At 37.2% G+C, this 25524-nt stretch overlaps 1 protein-coding gene across 10 annotated transcripts in view; it reads right to left on the bottom strand.

Annotated features, from left to right (window-relative positions):
- Positions 1 to 25524, bottom strand: part of phldb1a (pleckstrin homology-like domain, family B, member 1a) — a 48900-nt gene that overhangs the window by 1605 nt on the left and 21771 nt on the right. For 5 of the 10 annotated variants that reach the window (XM_051892569.1, XM_051892568.1, XM_051892567.1 and 2 more), the window contains 19 exons: positions 24306 to 25513; positions 17342 to 17578; positions 15309 to 15446; positions 14851 to 14988; positions 14202 to 14330; positions 12307 to 12462; positions 12064 to 12174; positions 11061 to 11147; positions 10489 to 10605; positions 9120 to 9239; positions 8667 to 8825; positions 8026 to 8169; positions 7628 to 7723; positions 5924 to 5993; positions 5551 to 5770; positions 3470 to 3560; positions 2956 to 3102; positions 1491 to 1710; positions 199 to 284 (listed from right to left, as the gene is read on the bottom strand). In XM_051892569.1, the coding sequence (XP_051748529.1) occupies positions 199 to 284; positions 1491 to 1710; positions 2956 to 3102; positions 3470 to 3560; positions 5551 to 5770; positions 5924 to 5993; positions 7628 to 7723; positions 8026 to 8169; positions 8667 to 8825; positions 9120 to 9239; positions 10489 to 10605; positions 11061 to 11147; positions 12064 to 12174; positions 12307 to 12462; positions 14202 to 14330; positions 14851 to 14988; positions 15309 to 15446; positions 17342 to 17578; positions 24306 to 25513 (3674 nt within the window). The remainder of the gene's footprint in view (positions 1 to 198; positions 285 to 1490; positions 1711 to 2955; positions 3103 to 3469; positions 3561 to 5550; positions 5771 to 5923; positions 5994 to 7627; positions 7724 to 8025; positions 8170 to 8666; positions 8826 to 9119; positions 9240 to 10488; positions 10606 to 11060; positions 11148 to 12063; positions 12175 to 12306; positions 12463 to 14201; positions 14331 to 14850; positions 14989 to 15308; positions 15447 to 17341; positions 17579 to 24305; positions 25514 to 25524) is intronic. The other 5 variants (XM_051892566.1, XM_051892571.1, XM_051892570.1 and 2 more) reach the window with 5 other exon arrangements.

Below are 25524 nucleotides of genomic sequence, written 5' to 3' on the forward strand. Positions count from 1 at the left end.
AGAAAGCATGACGAAATGTACATGAACATGAAGCCGCCTTTGATCTCTTTTGCCTTCTGCTGTAAGAAATTCTCTTTATGAAAAGACGTCTGTCTGTTTAAACTTTCACTGTGTGCTCAAAGTTGGTGCTGTAGTGTGAGCAGTATGGAGATTGATTTGTGACGGTAAACAGGCGGTGTTGAAAAATCACGGAATTACCTTAGTTGCGCTGCGCAGGTGATCGTAATACACCTCCTCTATGGCTTGGAAGTAGATGACACCCTTCAGTTTGGTCTTGTGTTTATCTGAGTAAAAACCATGAGGGAAAAAATTAAAGAAAATAAAAATGCTATGAATAGATTTTTTTTAATTAAATTATTCTACAGATCAGCTTTATTATTCATTAAGAAGAGAGTACATTTGCCAGTTCCTATTTGCAGCATTTCCATTACACAATGAGTCGGTTGTGATTTGTTTTACATGTCAAAATATATGAAAGATATTGGAATAAAAAACATGCGAAGCCTTTTTAAAAGCTTTGCCGCAGGGATTAAACAAGCACATAAAGTAGAAGTGAATTCTAGCACACAGAGCAAGTCACCTAAAAGCATTGTCTGTCTCAATTTAACACTGTCTGCCACCCAATACAAACAGCTCATCTGACAGACTTTCCTTTTCGCTACTTGGCGCAAATTAACATCTCTCTTCGGATTGATTCTTATCTCGTAGATGGTTTTAAAGCAGCGTTTTAAGCTTGTCAGCCTCCAGTGAGCCCCCTTGCACCTGTGTCGACGATTAAGATTTACTACTTTCCCTTTTGAACAGTTTAATTTTTTTTTGGCTCGTCTCTGTTCGTTACACAAATCTGCTTAGTAATGGGATAAATTGTTTTTGTGTTTCATGTTTTTGAGGAGTTCAGTGCAGTATTGTTACTCAGAACTGAGCCAGGGGTAAATCTACACCCCCATCCCTCACAAACGCTTGGCTAGAGAAAGTATTGCAGTTTATTTCATCATCATCATCACCATCATCATCATCACTACTAACATGGGGAGTGAGGGGGTGAAAAGGCTACACACATGAGCAAAGCGTATGTGTGAGAAAGAGAGGGAACATCTGAAAGAAAGACAAGATGATCGGAAATTGAGCGAACAGAGATAAAAGGTTTTACCAGAACTTGCCACTTTGTCAGTGCTGTCAATTTTTTTTTGTTTATCCTTCATATTTCTTCTCTTTTTCCTTTTTTCACCTTATATATTTTGACTTCTACTTAGCAACAACAGAAAAAAGTATGTGCTCTCCTTTACACTTAAATCCAATAAATTTTGTCAGAAAATAGAGATTTATAAGTATATATGCTTTTTCAAAAATGTCAAAACTATATTAATTGTATTGTGAATTTAAAAAAGTAAAATCAAAAACTGATCAGAAAAACTAAAAAAAAAAAAAAAAAAAAAATACAACTATTTGCTGATCATTTAAATCAGGCATACATACAACAATTATCTTACCCACATAATAAGAGAAGGTCCTTTTAAGCCGATCAAAGACAAACCAGCGTTTTTTCCAGGATTTGATCTTGCCGCCCATCTTCACAAGATGACCCTTGCACATTTTCTCTGTAACAATGACATACGGGCATGTGTCCACGCAGTGGCCCGATGACTCCACATGAGAACGCAGGTCAAACTCCTCTTTTCGAATAGGTAGGTAGCGCGTCATTGGTCGAGCCTGAGGAGGGCAGAGCTCAGATTAGCTGCTGTCTCAAATATTTCCATGAAATTTACTTATTCAGGTACACATAACAGCAATAAATTTCATGGAAATATAATATAACATTGATTGTTTTATCAAAACAATATAGTGATCACTGTAATTAAGCAGGGAAAATGTATCAGAAAAATTCACACAGTACTGCAGATCACATTGTTTTGGTTGTGTCACTTATCTGTGTTTAAAACATTGGTGTCCTACTGCCCTGCCCTTCCTTGCCTCTGTCTTACACCCCCTCCTCTTCCTCCCATCTTATCTTCTTTCTGCTGTCTCCCTCTCACCATCTGTCTGTGTGTCTCCTCTCATCCACCTGCTGTGCGGAGCTGCTCTCTGTGCATTCATGCCTCCCGTCTGGCCCAGTCAAGCTGAGCCAGTGACCTCATAAAGACTTTTAAAGAGCAACTCCAAACATTCACTGACCTCAGAGCGGCACCGGTGAAGCACACTGCTGTGTTCAGAGTTGTACGCAGACATCGAAACTGTCTGTTCAAGTGAGTGCAGGCGCTACTACACTGCATGTTTTAAACGTGATTTATAACTAACATGATGTATATACAACATCATATGCAACAACATTTTATATATACATTATATTATGCTAAACATTATTAGTTAATGCTTATTCATATAGTTAGAAATGTAATCAACTCTATTTTCTGCTATTTTGTATGTTGGTTATGTTCTATGCTACTTATGTCAAGATTTATTTTTAAGAAGACTTTTCATTATTTTTTTTTACAATTGCTGGACAGTTACTCCTAGTCTCATTTAAAAATAAATAAATATATATAACATAAATACAGTATATATATATATATATATATATATATATATATATAATTAAATAATATAGAAATGTAAAATAAACAAAAAAATATAACAATGGCTTTTTATTCTTTATATAAGAGGTACATTTTAATTATATTTATGAATAACTCTTATATTTATGAATATCTGCCACATCACTGACCCATATTCATATATATGAATGTACATGATCTACTGATCTATAAAGCATTATGATTATTAATATTAATATGTATTCATGACTTATTAATGAAAGCCTTATTATTTAGTATTGTCCCTTTAATCTCGCTGGGAAACGTGAGGATTTTATGTCCACCTAATAAAAGACTGGGAGACTCGAATACTCTATCGCTGATCTGAGACCAGCTTATTTAGGTATTTGCCAGATGTACTGACCTGGGAACACTGTTTCTCTCTCATCTTGACCTCTTCCTCCACAAGTCTCTGCCTGTGCGCAGTTTCATCCAGCAGCCTCCTCTCTACCTCCTCTCGCCTCCTTCTCTCTGCCTCCAGCAGCTGTTTTCGTGCCTGGACTTCTCTCTCCTGACAAAAAAGACAGACTGACAGATTAAGACACAGAGGGGCTTCAAGTCTACTGTGAGAAGATTTATTTGGCGATAGGGAAAAATACATACAAATACATAAAATACACAGTGCGGAGTGACTGGGGATGCATGAAAAAATAATTCAGCAAGAGATTGTCTGAGTGAGTATTACTGTCTGAGAGCTTGTTAAGATCCAGCCTTTCATGTCTATCACTCTTTGTAGGTAAGAAACAATCTTTAATGCAGTAATGCCAAAGGGACCAGGGGCTTCCTTTTTAAATTCATGAAAACGATCTCTTTTATATGAGAGACAGGGTGAGGGATAGATTATATTTCACAGACAATTAAAGTTTAATGGTACTCACTCGACTCTCCACCAGTCTGGCTTTCTCCTGCTGGGCCTCCTTCAACATCTTCTCCATCTCCTCCAGCCTCAGTCCTGCCAGCCCATTGCTGCTGAGGGAGAAACACAAAGTTACAGTTTCTGTGGTGTTTCCAGCGGCAGAAGACGACATTAAGACCGAGTGCTCACTCTAGACAGATCACAGTTGCTTTGAATGGCACTATACTGAATTCTAAATAAGTGTCAAATTTTTTAACAATAATAACAACAATAAAATATATTAAATATATTATATTAAAATGATCTAATGCATATACTGGCAAATTATTATTATTAAAACATTATATAATTCATTACTAATCATTTTACAGCATTATATAGTACTTACAATGTTTTTGAAAGAAGTCTTTTAAGCTCACCAAGGCTGCATTTATTTGATCAAAAATACAGCAAAAACAGTAATTTTGTACAATATGATTATAATTAAAAATAGCTTTTTTTATTTTAAAATATTTTAAAGCAAGGGTTCTCAACTCTGGCCCTCAAGGTCCACTTCCTTACAGAATTTAGCTAAAGTGTAATTTATTCCTGAGATGGCAAATTATCATTATCAATGCTGAAAACAGCTGTGCTGCTTAATATTTTTGAGGCATTACAGCATTAATTTTTTTTACTCTCAATTTTGATCAATTTAATGCATCCTTCCTGAATAAAATTTTTAACTGCATTACAAAAACTCAAACCCTGACCTCAACTTTTGAATGGTAGTGTATATTACAAAAATGCAACAATATGTATCGTGCATAGTGACAATATGTATTGTGTATAGTTCACCCAAAATGAATATTACTATGTAAGAAAAAATTCAAGTTTACAAAGTTTTAGTGTCAGTACTACATTAAACTACTATATATATATATAATGTTGAATATAATGTATAATAATGAAATGGGGGAATATTTGTGGGTCCTGATAATGGCAAATGTCTCATGTTACCAGTAAAAAGTGGCCTACATTATTTTAAATATATCTAGTCAGTGACAGAGTGCAAGCATACTTGTCTAATTTAATTTTTAAAAATTCTAAAATTATTTCTAAATTCTAAAAAAAGTATTTTCAGCTTCAGAATCATTAATAAATATTTTTATTCTGGTGTCACCATTGTCCTGTGCATTGGGTTACCAGCACCAAGACCAAGCCTATTCATTTCCACCCCATATGTAGTACCAAATTTAGCATTTTAATCAACAGTAAATTTTTTGTTAACCTTTTACTACACAGTATGTCTTGGAGTATCGCAATAATATTGTATCGTGAGTTAAGTATCGTGATATTAACGAATCATGACATCGGTATCGTTACACCCCTAATATTTAATAAAGTTGCACAGTTGTTGTGTAAAATGCTGTTGTAAAACTCATTCATATTTGGTAAAATGTCTAAATATGATTTTTTAAGAACTTATACCTTCATAAAGATGTTTAAAAAAAATTCTCTCTCTTTTTCTTTTTTACTCTCTGTGATGTCTTATCTTGCCTAGATCCTAGTAGACAACCATGTTTTCGCCACTGGTTAAAAAAGAAAAAGTACATTATGCTCTTGTTTGCTTGGTTCTATTTTACTTTTAAATGAGGATCTACATGCTTTTTTGTTGGGCCTCTTTTACCATCTCAAAGGAAAAGGTTGAACGAGGGTGAGGATGGCTGTATGAGTTTAAAATTGCTGAAACATCTAACTGAAATGTAAGAATGCAAGGTCAAAGATTCTTGTCCAGACTATCGATGCTGAAAAGTAGGGCAACATCAAGAGAACGTCTCTTCATGACTTCAACATCTGACGAAACACCTGAAGCTTCCCTGGCTCCAAGGAGCACATACTTTAAAATGACATTCTGTGCTTGTTCTGCCTCGGGACAAGACCAAACTTTGAAGACGAGAAGAATAGCATGTCTCTTTGTATGGACGTATGTGTTGTCATGGAAACAACCCAGCAACTATTCTGGGAGGAGGATGAAAAAAACATTTATGGGGAAATTGGGCAGCATGACCCGTTGTCAGGGGAATGGAGGCAGAACGAAGGGTTCCCTTGACAACTGCATCTCACCTTTCAGGTGAACAGGCGGAGTTGTTGCCGGTAGATACGCTGGTCTCCACGCTGTCGGAGCTCTCCAAACTCAGAGTGTCATATGTTGACTCTCCTGCTGGGGGTGCTTGGTGGTGCAGAATGGAGTGGTGTACCATGGGAGCTACTGAAGGTGGTGCCCCCCAGTGGCCGAGTTTAGGATCCGTAGGCCGGATTTTGGAATCATCACATGTATAGAGCCCTGGAGAAACACATCAAGAGCAGATCAATAAAAACGCTGTACAGTATGTCTACAACCACCTTTAGGTTACATGTAGTAGCTGTGTTAGCAAAACAACATTAAATTATTCAACACATGCTGTTTACAGTCTGATAATAGTGAGTGATGGGCTACCTCTGCCCTGTAGATCCAACTGTCTCTTGGAGTCTAAGTCCAAATAAGCAGGAGACAGATCTGGGAGACTCTGAAGATAAAAAAGAAAAGATAAATTGAAAGTGACACATTTGAAAACAATACATGCAGTTATAATGGAGCTACAGCAGGTTTTTAGTTGAGCCACAGTCTTCATCTGTCTGTCCAAGTACTCGCCACATTGCGCATTTTAATATTTGAAGGATTAAATCATTACACATCATTCGCCACCTTTGTCTTTGAAGTAAGTGCACAACACCAAGGTTAAATGTAGTCCAATTAAAGGATTAGTTCACCCAAAAAGGAAAATTATGTCATTAATTACTCACCCTCATGTCGTTCTACACCCGTAAGACCTTCGTTCATCTTCGGAACACAAATTAGGATATTTTTGATGAAATCCGATGGCTCAGTGAGGCCACTATTGCCAGCAATGTCACTGAACCTCTCAAGATCCAGAAAGGTACTAAAGACATATTTAAAACAGTTCATGAGAGTTCAGTGGTTCTACCCTAATGTTATAAAGCGAAGAGAATACTTTCAAAACACTGCTTCGAAGCTTTACGTATCTTTTGTTTCGAATCAGTGGTATGGATCGCGTAAACGAAGCCTCGTTTACTGAAACCACGTGACTTTGGCACTCTGAACCAAAGATTCGTAAAGCTTCAAAGCAGTGTTTTGAAATCACCCATCACTAGATATTGTTGAACAGTCGTTATTTTGTTTTTTTGACGCACAAAAAGTATTCTTGTCGCTTTATAATATTAAGGTAGAACCACTGTACTCACATGAACTGTTAAATATGTCTTTAGTACCTTACTGGATCTTGAGAGGTTCGGTGGCATTGCTGGAAATGTAGGCCTCACTGAGCCATAGGATTTCATCAAAAATATCTTAATTTGTGTTCTGAAGATGAACGAAGGTCTTACGGGTGTGGAACAACATGAGGGTGAGTAATAAATTACATTATTTTCATTTTTGGGTGCACTAACCTTTTAATGTGTTTACATGCTGAATAAAGCTAAGCAACATTATTGCATTATTTAGCTAACTTTGCAAAATTTGGACTACAATGATTTCATTCAGACTAAAAACGTGTACATGACATTTAAAAATATGATTTATTGTTTTAGTGCTTTATTGTTTAACTTTTAAAGTGCAGGGAAACCTACTGATCTAAGGGTAAACATAAAAGAGTACACTAACAAAACTTTGATTGTACCAGTTGGTACCAGATTGTTCGTCAGGTAAAAATCCATAAGGGAACTGAATTTTTTTTTTAACAAATATGTATAAATCTTTAAAAACTGACCCACTGTGAGCTGCAAGGTTCTTAAATTCATTTAAATCAATAATGTTTATATCTTTTTTTTTTTTTTTTTTTTGATTTGGTCATTAGCAGTGTTTTATGGGATTGTTGCTCTTTCCTACTTTAAAGCTGTTAATTACACTTTTTTTTTGTCCAACTATCAAATACTTTTTTTGCTTCAAATCAAGGGTGGTCTGGTTCATTGCTAATAACTCTTTTTAACAACGTTTTTTTTTTAAATCCCTAAGGGAAAAATAGTTTCACGGCTGCTGAAAAGGTGCAGAAAACTGTTGCATTCTATACTTCAGCACAGCAAAAGCTGTCTTTAAAATTGTAGACTGCCTAATTGTGGCCTGTTTTGTTATAAACCGTCTTACTTTGGTGGGTGTGTTTCTGCCTGATGTGGTCATGCTGGAAGGTGGTGGTGTAAAGGTTCCATTGGTCTGTCCCAGCTCTCCATCCCGCTTACAAACCTGACAACAAAACATCTCAGTGTTATTCATCCCTTCATGATTCATATAGTCCATCTATAAGGACAATTATGGCAGCTTGCACCCATAGCGAGGAAGGACACAACACCAAAGCAACCACATCTGGCAATGTAGACGCTTTACACAAAAATACTGCTTTTCATGTCATTTTATTAAAAAAAAAGAAAAAAGAAAAGTGGTTATTTCTGGAGAGATACAATCAAAAGGTACACTAAGGACAGAGAACTTAAGGGCAGACAAAGGATGCAAGCAGAAGAGAAGACAGACAAATGAACAGAGTTTACCTGCATAGGTTTACGTGAGGAGAGACACTTAGCTGGCAGAGGGGGAGGACAGGCATGACTGGGCTCCCCAGCTGCCATGATTTCCTGGTACCAGCGCTCTGAATCTAGCCTGGGGATTGAAGGCCTACTCCATGCAGGTTGGGTCTGAAGTGCAGTCCAGATAAAGGGAGGATGGGTGGGGAAAAGAGGAAAAATTGATACAGGAAGGAAGGAAAAAGAGCCATGCATTGAAAGTATGAAGTGGTATTTAGATTAGAAAACGTAAAAATGTCTCAAAACCAAAAGCTTGAAATCCCACTTCATTCAACTCAGTTTTCACATGACGTCCTGATTTTGTCGAGTTAGACATGCTCTTGCTCATGCTTTGTTGATCCTGGAACAGCATTCCTGTCCTTAATGTAATCATAACCATCTTCCTACCCCTACCCATTAGTTATCCCTAAAATCAGAGGGAAATTATGTGAATAACACTGATGTAGAAGCACCTAACCCTGGTTGATTTAATCTGATTGTTTGGATTTAAATGTTATTCCAGGATCAACAAAGATGTTGATCTAAGAACTTGTCGCACTTGGTGAAATCAGGTTCTGCCAATGGTAAATACAATTATGAACACATCGACACCAGGAAATAACACACACCTCAACAGGAAGTGACTGGGAGGAGCCACAATGGGATGTGTGGCTGGAGTGGACAGGATCGGCGACAATAGCTTGGAATGATTGGACGGAAGATGTGGGGGAGGGGTCAACTTTAGGCATCCCGAACAGCTGATTTAACTGACTGACTGTCACATACTCCTTTATACAATCAGGCCAACAACACACAAACACAAACACACTGTAATGGGGGCATTTTAGGTATAGGCATAAAAGCATAAAGCTAGCATAACAGAGGATACAACAGCAACTAAGACAGCTGGGAAGAAATGAAAAATAACAGTTTCAAGAGAAGACAGCCAGTGGGTTATTCTGACAGCATCATAAAAGAAAAGCCACAAACTAGAAATAAATGGCACTGGAAAGGGAAAAAGGAGGTGGAAAGGCAAGGAAAACATTCTGTCATGGATGAAAGAGTGAGTGGAGGAGTCATACCTCACGAGGTGTGTCTGATGTTACAGCCAGCGGTAGACAGAGAGCGTTAGGGAAAGCAGTCTGGGCAGGGATACATCCGTTCCCATACATCTTATATACATCTGAGAGTTTGAGGTACTCCTGAGCACACACATCCATTCATCCGTACACACATCCACATCCACAAAGGAAATCAGTTCATATCTCAAACAACTCATGAAGAACTGCACCATCAATCTTCATGCACCAACTGGACAAAGCACGCTTATGCCCAACACATCACAAACATGCCAAGCAACGTCTCCAATGTACACACATGCAGTATGTGTGATAGAGAATGTCAATGTCCGCCATCCCAGTACTACGATATATAGCCACACCAATCATGAATGGTCTGAAAATAACAATTTATGCTGGATTGAGGCAAACAACACCCACAATATGTGCACAGTGAAGTCTCACACAAAATGCAAATCCGTTTACTATAGCTGTTGACAGTCCAACTGATGAATGCTCAACAAACGAACATCACAAATACCCAACAACTCAAATAACATACTGCAAACATTCCAGGTATGATGTTAGACCACATGTTTGTCTATTTTTGCTACTGTTCAAAGGTTTGGGGTCAGTAAAATTTTTAAGAAATTATTATTGTTTTTTTTATTTAGCAAGGACACATTATATTGATCCAAAGTAACAGTAAATACTCTTACACATTGTTACAAAAGATTTATATTTCAAATAAATGTTCTTTTGAACATTCTATTTATCAAAGAATCATGAAAAAATATCAGTTTCCAAATATTATAAAGTACAACCATTTTTATTGATAATAACAAGAAATGTTTCTTGAGCACCAAATCAGCATTATCATTAGGATGATTTCTAAAGAATCATGTGACATTGCAGTAATAGCTGCTGAAAGTTTAGCTTTGCAATCACAGGAATAAATTACATTTTAAAATATATAAAAATAGAAAACAGTTCTTTAAATTGTAATATTATACAATATTACAGTTTTACTGTATTTTTAATATACACACAGCACCTTGGTGAGCATAAGAGACTTTTTTCATAAACATTTTAAAAATCGCTCTCAAACCTTTGAACGGTAGTGTAGGTTATGTTCATACACATCAGTAGGGTTGGGAACTGAGAACCGGTCCCACTAACGGTTCTCACACATGCATTCTAACGGAATCATTAGTGGAACTGTTAAGAAACTGTAATAATTAAATTCTATACAATTCCCATCCCTTCTCATCAACCACATAGTAACATTTTCATTATGAATGGTGAAATGACTGAGCTGCACAAGTAAGTGCCAATGACATAATGTTTTTGTTAGTTTGTAAATCCCCCAGCTGTCTTGGGGTTATGCTTTTACCTCCTGTGGCCTGTTAGAATATATCTGAGTGGTGGATCTTTGACAACAAGAAGGGAGCAGAGAATTCTGGGTAGGGAGCTCATCAAAAAAGTCAGGTTCACTGATGTAAAGCACTTCCTGTTTTGAATATGAAGCACCGAAATCAGCACCACACAGACAATTTGTGCACATTGCACAAACCATGCCAAAGAACATTTTTATGACATTATTTGTCTTATCAAACTTCTTCAGATTGCCTCTACATATTTTATGGCTGATCAAAGAGGCATCGATGTAAAGCTTATCGCTGATGGCGATAACCCAGAAAAAACGTGCTCATTACTGTTAAGCAGGAGTGTAATGGATCCCCATAGACACCACCACCATCAAGATGTACACAACGATACGGTTATTTCAAACCAATGCACTAAATACTGAGATACAGCACAGATATCTCATGAATTATAATTATTCTTTAGATCACAAGGCCTCCACAGTATGTTTACTAGATTAGACAGAGTTAAAAAGAGTTTATTTGCCAACCAAAAACAGGTCAATTGGCCAATTATTAGTACAGTCATGGCCAGTGTTACCTCCTTTGTGCCGCTGGGCTTGGAGAAAGTTTTTCCACCAGTCAGGCTCTGGTATCTCTTCTCTAGGGCAGACAGTCTCTCCTTTTCCTTAAAGAAAAATATGTAAAGGGTCAGATTTACCATTAGGGAATATTCCAGGTTCAATATAATCATAATTTTAGTAATTTTGTGGTTTTATAACTTAAACTGAATTAAATTAACATTGTAAACAACTAAATTGAGCTGAATAATGACACTATTGTCTTCTGTAGAGCTGCTTTACAGCTAAAAAAATTGAAGTAACTTCTTAATTGATAAATTTTGCAACATTAACATTGTTATTTTCTTGTTTATTACTGTGAAATCTATATTGTATAAAGTGCTAAACAAATAAATGTGACAAAAAATGTTCACCCTAAAATCTAGGTAACATATTTTGAAATTATGATTTTGAAACAGTGAGTATATTAAAGTTGCTATGAAACGGAAATAGTGACAGATCTTTTATTTCATATTGCGATGTACATCTGAGTGTAACGGATTATCAGCAAAGAAAAAACGTAGGGTGGGGACTTGGTTGTATCCATTGGTTGTTGACTGGATTTTGAGATGTGGGTGTTGCCACACAATTGATTGTGGAGGGGCGGGTTTAAGCTGACTAAATGATTGGAGAAGTCCAGCATATCTCACCAGAGGGAAGTTTGCCATTTTCACTGGAAGATCCAATTGTGACATTTTGATCAAACATTACGAGTTAAAAAATAAATTAAACTTTACCAAAAAAAATTACAACATTTTTATTTCATACTGACTTAAACGTCCCATTTATGTCCAGTTTAAGTGCTTCACGGTAACCCAGATTTTGGCTTTTTTTTTTTGGTAATCAACATTATGTCACAAATGTTGTCGACTGATCTTGACTTGTATTTAACCTGGAATACTCCTTTATATGTCAAGCTGTATTTCTGTGGTGATGAAGACGCTTTGCATGAAGTGTAGATAGAGATTAAGCGTTGTTCTCAACCTTGTGCAGCATCTGCAGGGCCAGGGTTCTATCTTTGGCCATCCTTTCACAATCCTGAGCTGCCTGAAGTCCAAGTTGGTTAGCCTGGATCTCAAGAGCTGCCATTTTCTCCTACACAGCCAAGAGAAATGTTTCAATGGAAGCCGTGCTCGTTTGCCATTTCAGTCTGATACAGGGTAAGCCACTCACTCAGTACTGACTTTGAGTCCTTTAACAGAACTGACCTGAGATCAGTGTCATTACCTTCCTTTTGGCCACACTCCGGTGATACTCTGCCTTTTCCTGCAACAGCTGCCTGCTGACTGTCTCTTTCTCCTCCTCTATGCCACTCTCTCGCTCCAACTGGCGGAACTCCAAATCCTCAAAGCGCTTAGTGGCCGACTCCAGTGCCTCCACCTTCTACAGACACACACATGCACAGATGGACAGAGAGACGAACAGGGAGAGGGAAAGACAGAGGCAGACGAACAGATGGGAGAAACAAACAAGCAGACAGACAAATGTTCCTCAATGACATGCCGAAGAAGATCACTCTGTCTGCCAAACAATGTTTGCTGTATGGAACATGTTTTCTCTCCAGAATTTTTTTTTTTTATATATATACACATACTCTGCTTGGTGATTATTCATACAGAGATAAAGAAGAGTGAGGTGATTCGCTCAGTTCATCACCATATCAGTGAATTAGTAAGGAGATTTAGTAAAATAAGCACTTAAGCAAGAGTGAAAAGCAAAAGACAGACATACAAATAAATGAATTCCATGCATTTTCATTGCCTAAAAGAGCAGAGGTGCATCATAATGATCATGGTTGTTCAGTCAGTGTGTAAACCCTTTATTGCCATGAGCATATTGTGGCTCGAGAGGGAGCGCAGACACACAGCCAACACACACAGCCATAGGATATTTGTGCAGTTTTTACAGATCCAGATTCTAACAAGCTGTCCAGTTAAGGCTGTTGTATCATGTCATGTGATTTGCCCATTAATTGCTGGTGATACTGGAGGGTGATACATTCCAATAGTTATTTCATAGTGTCTAGTGTACAAATGCCATTAAATAGGAATAAATCTACATGAATCTATTTTGCTGGTCTCTGATTATTTGCTTTATTGAAATTTGCTTTACTTAGAGGTGCACAATGTGTCGGTACCATATCTGTTTTCGGCCAATATTAGAGATTTATTTTTATTTTTTTAATTATAGAGGCTGACATTGGATATTCAACTGTGCATGTTAATTCCCCTTTTCATATTTAGATTACCCTTGCTTTCATTTACCCTTTCCAACACATTAATAATTCAATAAATGTAATCTTAAGCGAATCTCAGAATAAATTTTTCATGTTGTGACTTGATGGTGCAATACCTAAATTCACTTAGCATTTAAAACAACTGATTACTTTTTTTACTCTTTTATTTTTAATTTATTTAGACAAAATGGAATAAAATTGTAATACTAATCAGAATTTTAATATTGGTGTATACAGTTTTACTTATTTATTTGTCTATTTATTTAAGGCTGTCAAAGTTAATGTGTCAAATAATAATTTCATTAATTAAATGTTTAACAGTTACATTTATAAGTCAGAAATTAAATTATATAAATATACATATACATAATTTGACAGTACAACTGCTTCATGGTGCTTTGTCTTATTTCCAAAGACTGGCTGGAAAAAGAGAAGCACTACAAGAATCTGTGTTCTTGTATCAGGGCCTTCCTTTATACTCCTGTAAATGGCAGAGAAAGGATTTCTTAATAGCCAATGTATTTATAAAGTAGGCTATATCCACATGGGACAATTAACCACAGTAAAGTCATTTTATTTAATTTAATTACCATCAAAGCTTGAGCATTAAATATGTTGAGCGAAACACACCAAGGCCACTGGAGGGATGGCAAAACAGCTTTGTTTTATATTTTTGGTTATTGAAAAAGGACTTTTAAATTAGAGGGAAACTGAAAATTCGACACTAATTTAAAAATCATGAGATGAATCGCTATTCATTATTTTAATTGCCTTGACAATCCTACTAATCTTTTTTTCATTTCTCCTGCTTCTCTTTAAAGTGAAGCGGATATATATGTTCGATAATCGCTGTTACTGTCTCGGCAGTATCAAGTCGCACACTGACCCTGGTCAGTTGTTCCTGTAAGTGCTCCCTCAGTGATTCTGGGCATTTATGAAGCTGGCCCTTCAGCTCACTGTACGAATCCCTCAGTCTGGCCAGGACATCCCGCTCAGCTGAGACTTTTGCTCTCTCCTAAAAAAACATTACACACACGTAACACACACACAAGTAAAATACACACGCAGCAAGCCAGTGATGGCGGAGAGAGGGGAAAACAAAGAGGAAACTGCTTAGATAAAGACACCATGCTGTGTTAAAACAGAGGTTTAGATATGGGGTTGCCATGGCAATCAGAGCCCATATTGCAGCAGACTAAATCTGAGCAGAATAAATATTTATACAGCAGTCAGTTGTAGAACAGTATTTACACATAATATTGTATATAACATCTCTATTTGATATTTGTTGCCTTTATGGCATTTCACCCATTTTAACATTCATTGATGTGTAAATTTACTTTCAGTACATTTTTATTATACCTACAGAAAATTGTCCCATTCAAACATGCAGTATTGTCAGTGTCATTTGAATTAATACAGAGTTAGACTGTTAGAAACTACCATGTTAGTAAAGATGCATCCACAAATTTTTTCAGGACAAACAAACAGGAAACACGAAAACATGCTTTATAGCATGTGTTTGTTGTGGGTACCTTCTCTTTCTCCTTCTGAGTCGCATTTTCCACTTCATTCAGTTTCAGCTGAAGTTGATTGATGATCTCCAACTCTGCCTCCACTTGATCAAGCTCCGCCCTCCGTTCTCCCTGCAGTAATGCCCTCTCCATCTCTGCCTGCCAATAAAACGACACATTCAACAGTCTGTTCACTTCCATATGTTTCTGTTAACATGAATAGCGCAGCTCTGCTGATCAAGCAAAATCCTGCTTTCACATCGATTTTAATATGCAACACCAAAGATGTTTCTATGCATGACAGATGGTGATGCACTGATGTAGATGAAGACGACAAGTGATTGAACAGACTTTACAAGTTTGGATGTGAATATCTACATCTCTCGCTCTCATTCATGTGGTTATGATGGAACTGAAGGAAGGTACGCGTACTTTGTAGACGCATCAAACAGGTTTGCAGGTTTAGGACACAGTCTAACCTCTTGTCTGGACTCCTGTATCTGCTGTTCCAGGTCAGTGACACGAGTCTTCAGCTCGTCCACCCGAGCCAGAACCCTGAGCCGCTCTTCCTCCAGGTATGTTCTCTCCTGCTGCCCCAGCACTGAGGAATCTTCATGCTGAGAAAGTGTTTGTGCATGCGTTGGTGAAACTACTCTGACAATGGTTGCAACAAATAAACTCTACCTGGCATTCTAACAGTGACCTAAATGAATGAAAACCATTTTTAAGGCTGACAGAGACATGTGTTTACAGACAGAGCAGAATAAATATGAAACTCTAGGTGATTTCAAAAGGGACTAGCAGACCACAAGAGGTAAACATATGCTTATTTTTCCACATGAAGTGAAAAGGAACTTTGACTATGGGCATATGCATAATAAAGTGTGTGCAAATATGACCACATACTTTTTTAAGCAGTTTTTGTTTTGTATATAATGAGATCCAAAAGTCAGACCCCACTAATTTTTATTAGATCTATTTTGCATTTTTCTAATTTAATACACTGCATAATAGCGAATTCAGGGGCAAGGGAGGCAGTGCCTCAAAAAAAAAAAAAAAAAAAAAAAATGGATGAGAAAATAATCAATAATACAAACATAAAACAAATATTACAAAATGTGACATTAAAAAGTGTAAAAGTCACTAGTTTTTATAAGTAACACTGTCCAACAGCGACACCCGTAGGTAAGGTATCAGCAGGAGGCTCGCCTCCCTTGATGCCATTGAGTTCAAACAGAACCCCTAAAGCGTGCGGTGGCTGTGGTGGGGGGTAACTGAGAATGAATGGGGGAAAGTCACGTGAGAGAAGACAATGCCTCCATTGTGCTATGATTGGATATGACCGGTTATGATTGAATATAATTGGTTCGTGCGATAAATCCCGACTCATGTTTTTGTGCGCATTCTCGTCGAATCAGCCTAAATGAAGACGATGATGCCGTTAATGGAAGAAAAATAAAAAGTAAGTAAGCAGCTGTCACTTAGATATCACTGCTTTATGTCGTGTCAAAATTAAACTTGAAATGTCCTGAAAACATGATGACTGTGGGGTTTTTGAGTGAGCAATCAGCTTGATAAAATTAAAGGTACATCTTCGTGTCTCTGACCAGTGCGTACAAGCTTGATGACTGCTAAGATGACTATTAAAAAGAAAAGCTGAGCATTAGTTCACAAATAATATATATATATTGTTTAAATTGTTACTGTCTTTAGTTATTATTTTAGAATAAGTGTAAAAATGCATAATAACTTTATGAAATGTATACTTGGCTTTAATAAATAGAGCATTACATAGTGTAAAAATACAAAATAGAATTGTATTTGGTCTAATATATATATATATATATATATATATATATATATATAAAAAAAAAAAAAAAAAAAAAAAAAAAAAAAAAATCGAGGACTTTGCCTCATTTTAAAACACCATCACACACCACTGAGCAAATTATATTAGTGTTACAATCTGAAAATTTTAATTGAAAACTTAACACAAATTTCTTAGTATTTATTAAATACTATATATATATATATATATTTTTTTTTTTTTTTTTTTTTTTTTTTTTACATGTTATACATATTTAGCATATATTTTGCTTTAATGACAGCTGCACATAAACTCCACAAGTTCATGTCAAACCTGATGATCATGTTCTCCAGCATGATTGGAGATTATCCAAAGAGCAACTTATGCTTGATAAAACAAGAACATCTGACCTTCTTTACAAAAAGTCACATAATCAAATGTCACAAATTTACTTATTTGACTAGAGACCAAAGACTATGAAATAGTACAGAATCTTTTATGTTTCTAATCAATTTTATGTAACAATGTTTAAAAATGTTCAAAATCCAAAAACTTCCTGTTTATTTAAATTTGAATTTGAAGCTGAATTTGATTTCAGATCTTTGGACCTCGCTGTATTTCCCTCTCTGTATGAGTATCAGTGTGTTAGTCTAATAGTGGGAGTATCTCTCATAGTGTGTGTGCATGAGTATGTGTGTGTTGTACCTCCTGGTGCTGGCTCTCAGTGCTGCTACACTCCTCTTTCAGGTTCTCCTCCTCACTCTCTCTCTGTCTTTGAGAGCTCTGGGCCGGCACACTCGCAGGGTCAGGGCCGGGTCGTCGTACAGAGACCTCCTCCATACCCGGGAACTGACACACCCTCCCTGCGTCCAAGCCAACCGGAGGATCACTCTTATTATACTCTGCACACAAATTCAGGATGGTCTCAAGCCTCTGCCTCTCCTAAAAACCAACACACACAAAGAAGGTTTTAGCTATGCATACAGCTTTAAATTACACACACAAAAAAAAAAAAATAAATCACACACAGGTCTAAAATGATGTAAACACATATAGTTAACACACACACTCTTCTTGGAGCTTCATGCCGTATGTTCTAAACTAACTGCAACTTGACACCAACAGAACATTTCGAAGACCACTTATATGACACTGTGTGACCCCATAACATCCTACTGGATTCATTCAGCACCTAGCACATTAAACAACTCAGTATAAATGTAAAAATCCCGAACATCTGCAACAGTGCTTGAGGTCTCAAACAAATACTCTTTCCATGTAACCCAGTTACTGACCCCCAAACCTCTGAGCACACTCAAGCAACCTCTCACCCGGCTGTGATAGTCAGCTGCTGCCATCACTCTACATACAGTGTGTGTGTGTGTGTGTGTGTGTACACCATCTACATACAGGCTGCCAGAGTCCCGGTCTTCTCTCGCAGCTCTAAGCGGACTAACTAGCGCTCTAGGCATTGGGGCTCATTATATTTTACATGGACAATACCCAGCTCAGCTTGGCTAGATGACACCAGTGGCATTACTAAAATAGCAAGGCAGGGAGCACAAGTAACGTACATCCATCCCTTTGAGCTAATAAAATGTAATTTTGATGAACTGAAGAATTATTTACACAAATAAAATTAACAGGTCTGACACTTGCCTGAGACTCTGACCTCTGAAAATCCACACAGTACGAGATGAATACAGTATTTGTTGTATTTGTAAAATATTAAATTTAGTGTGCTGTACAAGTCTTTATCACTGAGCCATTATCTCACAAGACCAGCCAATAGAACATCTCGAAACATATGCTCTTCCCTTTTAACGAGGTCTCCCCTGTCAGGAGAGTGCAGACAGAGTGCTGGAACGAGTAAACGCTAACTGATGGGTAACGTAGCAACAGCATTCTTCTCCAACAAAAGGGTGTCAGCACAGCTGGTCTGCATGCTGAAGATGCCACGACACAGACCAACACAAAGCACAGAGCACTAAACCCCTGTGTGTAAAAGCCACTTTATGACACGACTGTCCTCTATTTGGACACAACAGATGGTAAATTTACTTCATTATTAGGGGCCTGGTTTAAACAAGGTAGTGTAAAGTGCATTCTATAGAATTTGCTCTGGGATTTTTTTTTTTTTTTTTTGTAAATGAAATAACTAAAGTGCAGATAAAAAAATAATAACCTTTCCATCATTTTTTTCTCTCTTTATTACTCTCTCCCCTACACACAACCCATGCCTTGTGTGAAAACGTTAGAGGTGGTTTAATTTAATTTAAATGTTCTTAGACATATCTATGAAAAAATGTGTAATTAAAAATTGTACATCTGTATTTAGGGTATATATCTATTAATTGCGGTGAAAAACAATGTGTTTAATATTTAATCAGATTTTTAGATGCTTTTAATGTGGTAAACAAAGAAAGAAAAGTTCTTTCTTTCAAAAGTTGGTGCCATATCGCCCTCATGTGGTTCATAGTATGAAATGCTTCAGTTCTTTGTAGCTTTTACAGACACAGAAAGAAACAAAAGACAAAATGACCTCTAAAACTTCAGTGAGCCAGCCCAGAGACACACACCTTTATGGATTTTGAAGACAAAGTGGATGTGTCTGTGTGTGGTGTAAAGCAAGTTCTCTACTGGTGCATTGTGACCCAAAAATAATAAATGCAAAAAGCCATATAATTTTGTTTAGTTAGGATAGTTAAATAAAAGATTTTTAAAAGGGAGGTAAAATACTTCCTAACACTCACTGACATCAAAGCCTATGAATCCAATTTAACATTTCAGTATTTTGGCACAAAATCACCTGTCACTTGGTCATGTGGTTCATAATAAAAATATTTTATTTATTTTTTATTTTATTATTAATTATAATTAATATTATTTTTAAAAAATAATACTTTTATTCATCTATGTATCCTGAACAAGTATAACCATCTCCACAAAAATATTAAGCAGTACAATTGTTTTCACATTTGATAATAACAAAAAATTTGAATATTAATATATCTGAAAGATCATGTGACACTGAAGACTAGAGTAATGGCTGCTGAAAATTCAGCTTTGCTACCACAGGAATAAATTACATTATAAAATATATTAAAATAGAAAACAGTGAATTTAAATTATAATAATATTTCACAATAATACTATTTTTACTATGTTTTTGATCAAGTAAGTGCAGCCTTGGTGAGCATAAGAGACTACTTTCAAACACCAAACTTTTAAATGGTAGTTATATTTAGATACTTTTGCTCAAACAATTTTGTTAAAGAGTTGGGTCAACAACTGATGTCAAATGTACTAAAATCTGGTTCCTAAAGCAAAATCAATTGAGAACCACTGTTGTTGAGATTACGGCTGTCTAGAGAATGTGTGTATGAGATAAAAGGTAGGAGGAGCACAGCAATGCTATCATTGAACAGAGAAGAAACACATTTTCAAGACAACTGGGCCATGACCTAGAATGGAGTAAACACAGACACGTGAGGGGATTTGAGAGTAAATATGACATTACCCCACAAACCATATTATCTCTTGTCAGGATTAGAAGGAAAAAAAAATCAAACGCTTTTTCTGGAACTTGTTTGTAATTCACTTGCTTGCCTTTGTCTTTTTATCTTATCTCCAAAATGCTTTTCTAGTCCAGAACCAGAATGGGTTGTTACACATGACTTACAATAGCATGCTGCAAGGTCACACCTCTGAAATGTCATTTTTGAAGCTAGCAATCAATGTCTGTGTATTTGATGGCATTAGGAAGGAGATTAACGCTAAATACTGCTCAGCTGTGCTTGTATGTGGCACAAGTCCTTTCAAAGGCGAACCTAACCTGAGAGCAGCATTAAAAAGGGCATTCAGCTCATTTTGGACAAAAACTTGTACTACCTTTCAGGTTGTGACACCATTGGATAGAGCTGTGCTGTAACCATGACAACAGTGCCAGACAGACCAGAGACTACAGGACAAAGTTTAACCCAAACAGTGTGAAACATGTTCATAATACACCTAACGTTCCTGCCATTGTCTCGAAACGCTGACCAGAGACTGTTATTATGGAAAATGACTTCCTATCCTGTATTAATTCAGTTCTGTCTCATAGTAAATGGCCTAAAATAGTTTTACTCGAGGGAATAACAAGAATGTGTGGCAGCCGCATATAATTAGGTTTGTGTGTGCATTGTATTTTTAAAAAAGGTTACAGTACTTCATCATAAAAATGCCATTAAGCGAGCTGGTTAGAGGCACAGAAGATGTATATAAATTTAGGGATAAGGTGGTGAATAAGAAAGATGATGAATGGCAATTCCATATGGGAATCTGAGATGCACCCAAGCAATGTCTGGGGTTTTTAATAGGTATAAATGAGAGATGATGTCTGTGTGTGGTTAATTTAGGGGGTAGGGAGACTAATGTTTAGACTGCTAAAGGAAGACAGTATGTGTGTGTGTGCATATGAGGAGAAGGGCAGCTCAAAGCACTGAGATTCTGTTGGGTAAATATAGTCTTCGGGCAGCCACACGTTCTGCACAGGCTTTTAAAAAGGCCTCAGGAATTTACATCTGTGTGTTATTCCTGACTGTTCTATGTCTTTACCAGAAAACTCTCTCTATATAAACTCCACCCGCTCAACCTCCAGTGCCGAGGCCACTCCAAAAGCCAATGACACTCAAAGCCTCATCACACAAATACTCTCATCAGTGCTCTACAGCAATCTACAGCTTCTCGATTTCATTTTACCTTCCAAAGACAAAAAAATATCACTTTAATAGTACCCGATCTTATATTGAATTTGAATTGAAAGTGAAGAGAAACAACATCATTGGGGCAATTGGATCAAATTTTCCCATTGAAAACACCACATGTGTGTTCACACATAGAGAACCTGTTAAAAGTTTGGACACTATTGACTCAAATTATCTAATTTTTCTCATTTGTCTCATGATCTTAAAAACCTTTTGATCTAAAGCATGTTTTAAAAATATATATACAATGCCCTCCACAATTATTGGCACCCTTAGTAAATATGAGCAAAGGCGGCTGTGAAAATAAATCTGCATTGTTTATCCATTTGATCTTTCATTCAAAAAAAAAAAAAAAAATCACAAAATTCTGACCTTTCATTGAAGTAAAACAATTCAAAGTGAGGGGAAACTCACTTATGAAATAAATGTTTTTCTCTAATACATGTCTAATACATACAATTACAGGAGTACAAATATGTGTAAACACAAAGGCCACATTCCCTTAATCATTCATCACAATGGGAAAAACCAAAGAATATAGTTCTGATGTGCAGCAAAAGATTGTTGAGCTTCACAAAATTTAAAATGGCTATAAGAAAAAAAGCTAACGCATTGAAAATCCCCATTTCCACTATCAGTTCCAATCAACTAAAGATGTTACAAATCTGCCTGGAAGAGGACGTGTGTCTAAATTGTCCTAATGCGCGGTGAGGAGGAAAGTTTGAGTGGACAAAGACTCTCCAAGGATCACAGCTGAAGAATTGCAGAGATTAGTTGAGTCTTGAGTCTCAGAAAGCCTAAAAAAAAAAGATCAAACAGCACCTACATCCCGACAAGTTGTTCGGAAGGGTTTCAAGAAAAATCCTCTGCTCTCATCCAGAAACAATCTTCAGCATATTCAGTTGTCAGACAAGACTGGAAGTTCAAAAGGGACCTGCTTCTATGGTCAGATGAAACTAAAAAAAGAGCTTTTTGGCAACAAACCCACCAGATGGGTTTGGTGCACACATGGATAAAAAGTACCCCATGCTCACGGTTAAATATACTGCTGGATCTTTAATGTTGTGGGCCTATTTTTCTGCTGGAGGTCCTAGACATCTTGTTCAGACACATGGTATCATGGATTCTATCAAATAATAACAGATAAAACTCAAAACCTGACCGCTTCTGCTAGAAATCCAATAATGGGCCGTGGTTGGATCTTCCATCAGGACAATGATCCAAAACAAACATCAAAACCAACACAAAAATGTGTCACTGAGCACAAAATTAAGCTTCTGCCATGGCCATCCCAGTCCCCTGACCTGAACCCTAAAGAAAATGAGTGGAGTGAACTGAAGAGAAGCACCACCAACATGGAGCTGGGAATCTGAAGGATCTGGAGAAATTCTGTATGAAGGAATGGTCTCAGATATCTTGTCAGGTGTTCTCCAAACTCATCAGGCATTATAGAAGAAGACTTAGAGCTGTTATCTTGGTAAAAGGACGTTGCAATAATTGGGTGCCAATAATTGTGGCCAATGTGAACTAGAGAAAAACATTAATTTCATAATGATCTTTTCCCTCCATTTTCAATTGTTTTACTTAGAATTTGTTTTAGGTTAGAATTTTGTGAATTTTTTGAATGAAAGATCAAATGGATAAACAATGCAGATTTATTTTCACAGCCGCCTTTGCTCATATTTACTAAGGGTGCCAATAATTGTGGAGGGCACTGTATGTATATATATATATACACATATATACATATATATATATATATATATATATATATATATATATATATATATATATATATATATATATATATATAAATATAATAAACATCAAACTCTTTACATAACTTAAATGTTAAGATTTAACAGAAATAGGAAGGGAAAGGGGAAAGACACTTAATATAACATAAAGCTAAAATATAAAGATAGTTTTGACAATATGTTACTGGACACTACATGATTTTCCATACACTACTATTTAAACGTTAAATGTTTTGAAAGAAGTCTCTTAAGTTCGCCAAGCCTGCATTTATTTTATCAAAACCACAATAAAACAGTAATATTGTGAAATATTGTTTCAATTTAAAATATCCTAAAAATTAATTCCTGTGATGTCAAAGCTGAATTTTTGACAGTCATTACTCCAGTCTTCAGTGTCACATGATCCTTCAGAAATCATTCTAATATTATGATTTGGTGGTCAAGAAACTTTTCTAATTATTATTAATGTTGAAAACAATTGTGCTGTTTAATATTTTTGTGGAACCCTTGATACATTTTGTTTTTCACAATTCTTTGATGAAAAGAAAGTTTTATTTGCATTTATTTGAAATAGAAATCCTTAGTAACATTATAAACGTCTTTACTGTCACTTTTGATCAATTTAATGCATCATTCCTGAAAAAAATTTAACTGACCCAATATTTAAACCCTCATGTTGTGTTCAGGTCATTTTGACCTGGAGAGGATTTTCTTTTCCCCGAAAATGCTAGTTAATGTTATCGCATTGGACTAAAACTTACTGACTTTACTCACCCAGTGTATAACTACTTCCCCAAAATTTTTTGAGAATTTTTGTGATTTTTTACCCCGCACACTGTTACACTTGTGGTGTTCCTGGTCAAAAATTACCAGGGCCACAAATAATGCTTTTTTCACTCAAAAATTGAGCTGCATAAGCTCAGATCAATGAGGCCTACAATCAATCAGTTCCAAAAATAAACACAAAAAAAACCTGTCCTAATTGAAAGGCTGGTCATTTTTTACCAGGAACACAAAAGGTGTTACAGGGTTTTTAACACAGCACAGGGTTAACAGTACCGTACCTTCATTTTGTTATTTCATAGTTTGATGCACTAGTATATAATAATAAATGAGTAGGTGTGTCAAAAATTTTGACAGGTAAACAAACATGCTCAGACATACCAGCCTCTCCATTTCCTGCTCGCGCATCCTTTCCTCTCTCTGCCAGCGATGGTACTCCAGTAGGTCTTCCTCTTTGTCACTGACCTCTGAAATGCTGTTCTTGCGTTCCCGTGTGCGCGTCTGGACCTGCCGAGGCTCCCTGGAGTTCTTTCTCTGGTTATGGGGACTAGTGAGAGGAGACACCCCTGACTGAGAGCCAAGAACTGGGGTGAGACCACTGTTCTGCTTTCCACCAGGCTGGTCCTTCAAAAGAGCTGATACAGGAGATGGACTTCTGGTGTGCAATCTCGTATTTCCTACTTCTTCCTCTGCTGTGGTTCGTCGTTGGAGACGGGGACTCTCTGGTACAGTCCGGCCACGAGAGGTCAAAGGAACACCAGGTAGAGCTCCAGGGAGAACAGGCACACCGAAGACACCTTTGCGGGATGCAGAGGGACTGAGAGGAGGAAGTTGACGCATGCTAGACGGTTCTACACCACGGCGGGGCGACTGGGGACTGTCTGGAGGAAGGAGTGCACGAGAATGGGACTGAAGACTGGAAGAATTTTCTTGGACTGTTGAGCCAACACTGGATCTGGGGCTAGAAGATGCCGGTGAGGACGAGGAGGTGAGTCTGGCATTGACCTGTCTGCTTAAATCTCCAGATGCAAATGATAGTGATGAAGAGGAGGAACCATGGGCCAGGTGTGGATTCTCACCTCTACGGTTTGTAGCAGGGCTTGAGGGAGGTTCAGTAAAGGCTTTTTGAAGCCTGGGACTTTCTTGATCCTTTAGTCCCCCATTGGAACTGATGGCCTTGGATGCAAAAGTGCGTGGTTGTGGCACCGGGGCCTGGACGGTGTGGGTGTAGCTGGTGGAACGGATATTAGAGGAGTCCAAACAAGCACCTGGACTGCTAACCACAGAGGAGTTGGAGAGGGGGGAGAAAGGAGGACTGGTATTTTCATAGCTGGAGCTTTCCGACAAAGCACCAGGACTGGTTTGAGGGGAGACAAGACTGTGGCCAACCCCGTTGAGCACGGCAGACTGTGAAATGGGGTGGCGGGCTTTTTTACATTGCTCAGATGAGGAAGTCTGGCCTTCATTCATAGACAGAGAATTCATAATGTCCTGAAAGTCCTTTTCAATAGAGCGCACAAGAGTGCCATGTCCAGGACGCGATCGCTCGTTCACAGGAAGGTGGTTTCCATTGAGCTGCCCATGAGTTTCTGTAGAGAAT

This window comes from Ctenopharyngodon idella, chromosome 5 (genome assembly GCF_019924925.1).
Source record: "Ctenopharyngodon idella isolate HZGC_01 chromosome 5, HZGC01, whole genome shotgun sequence".
Taxonomy (NCBI): domain Eukaryota; kingdom Metazoa; phylum Chordata; class Actinopteri; order Cypriniformes; family Xenocyprididae; genus Ctenopharyngodon; species Ctenopharyngodon idella.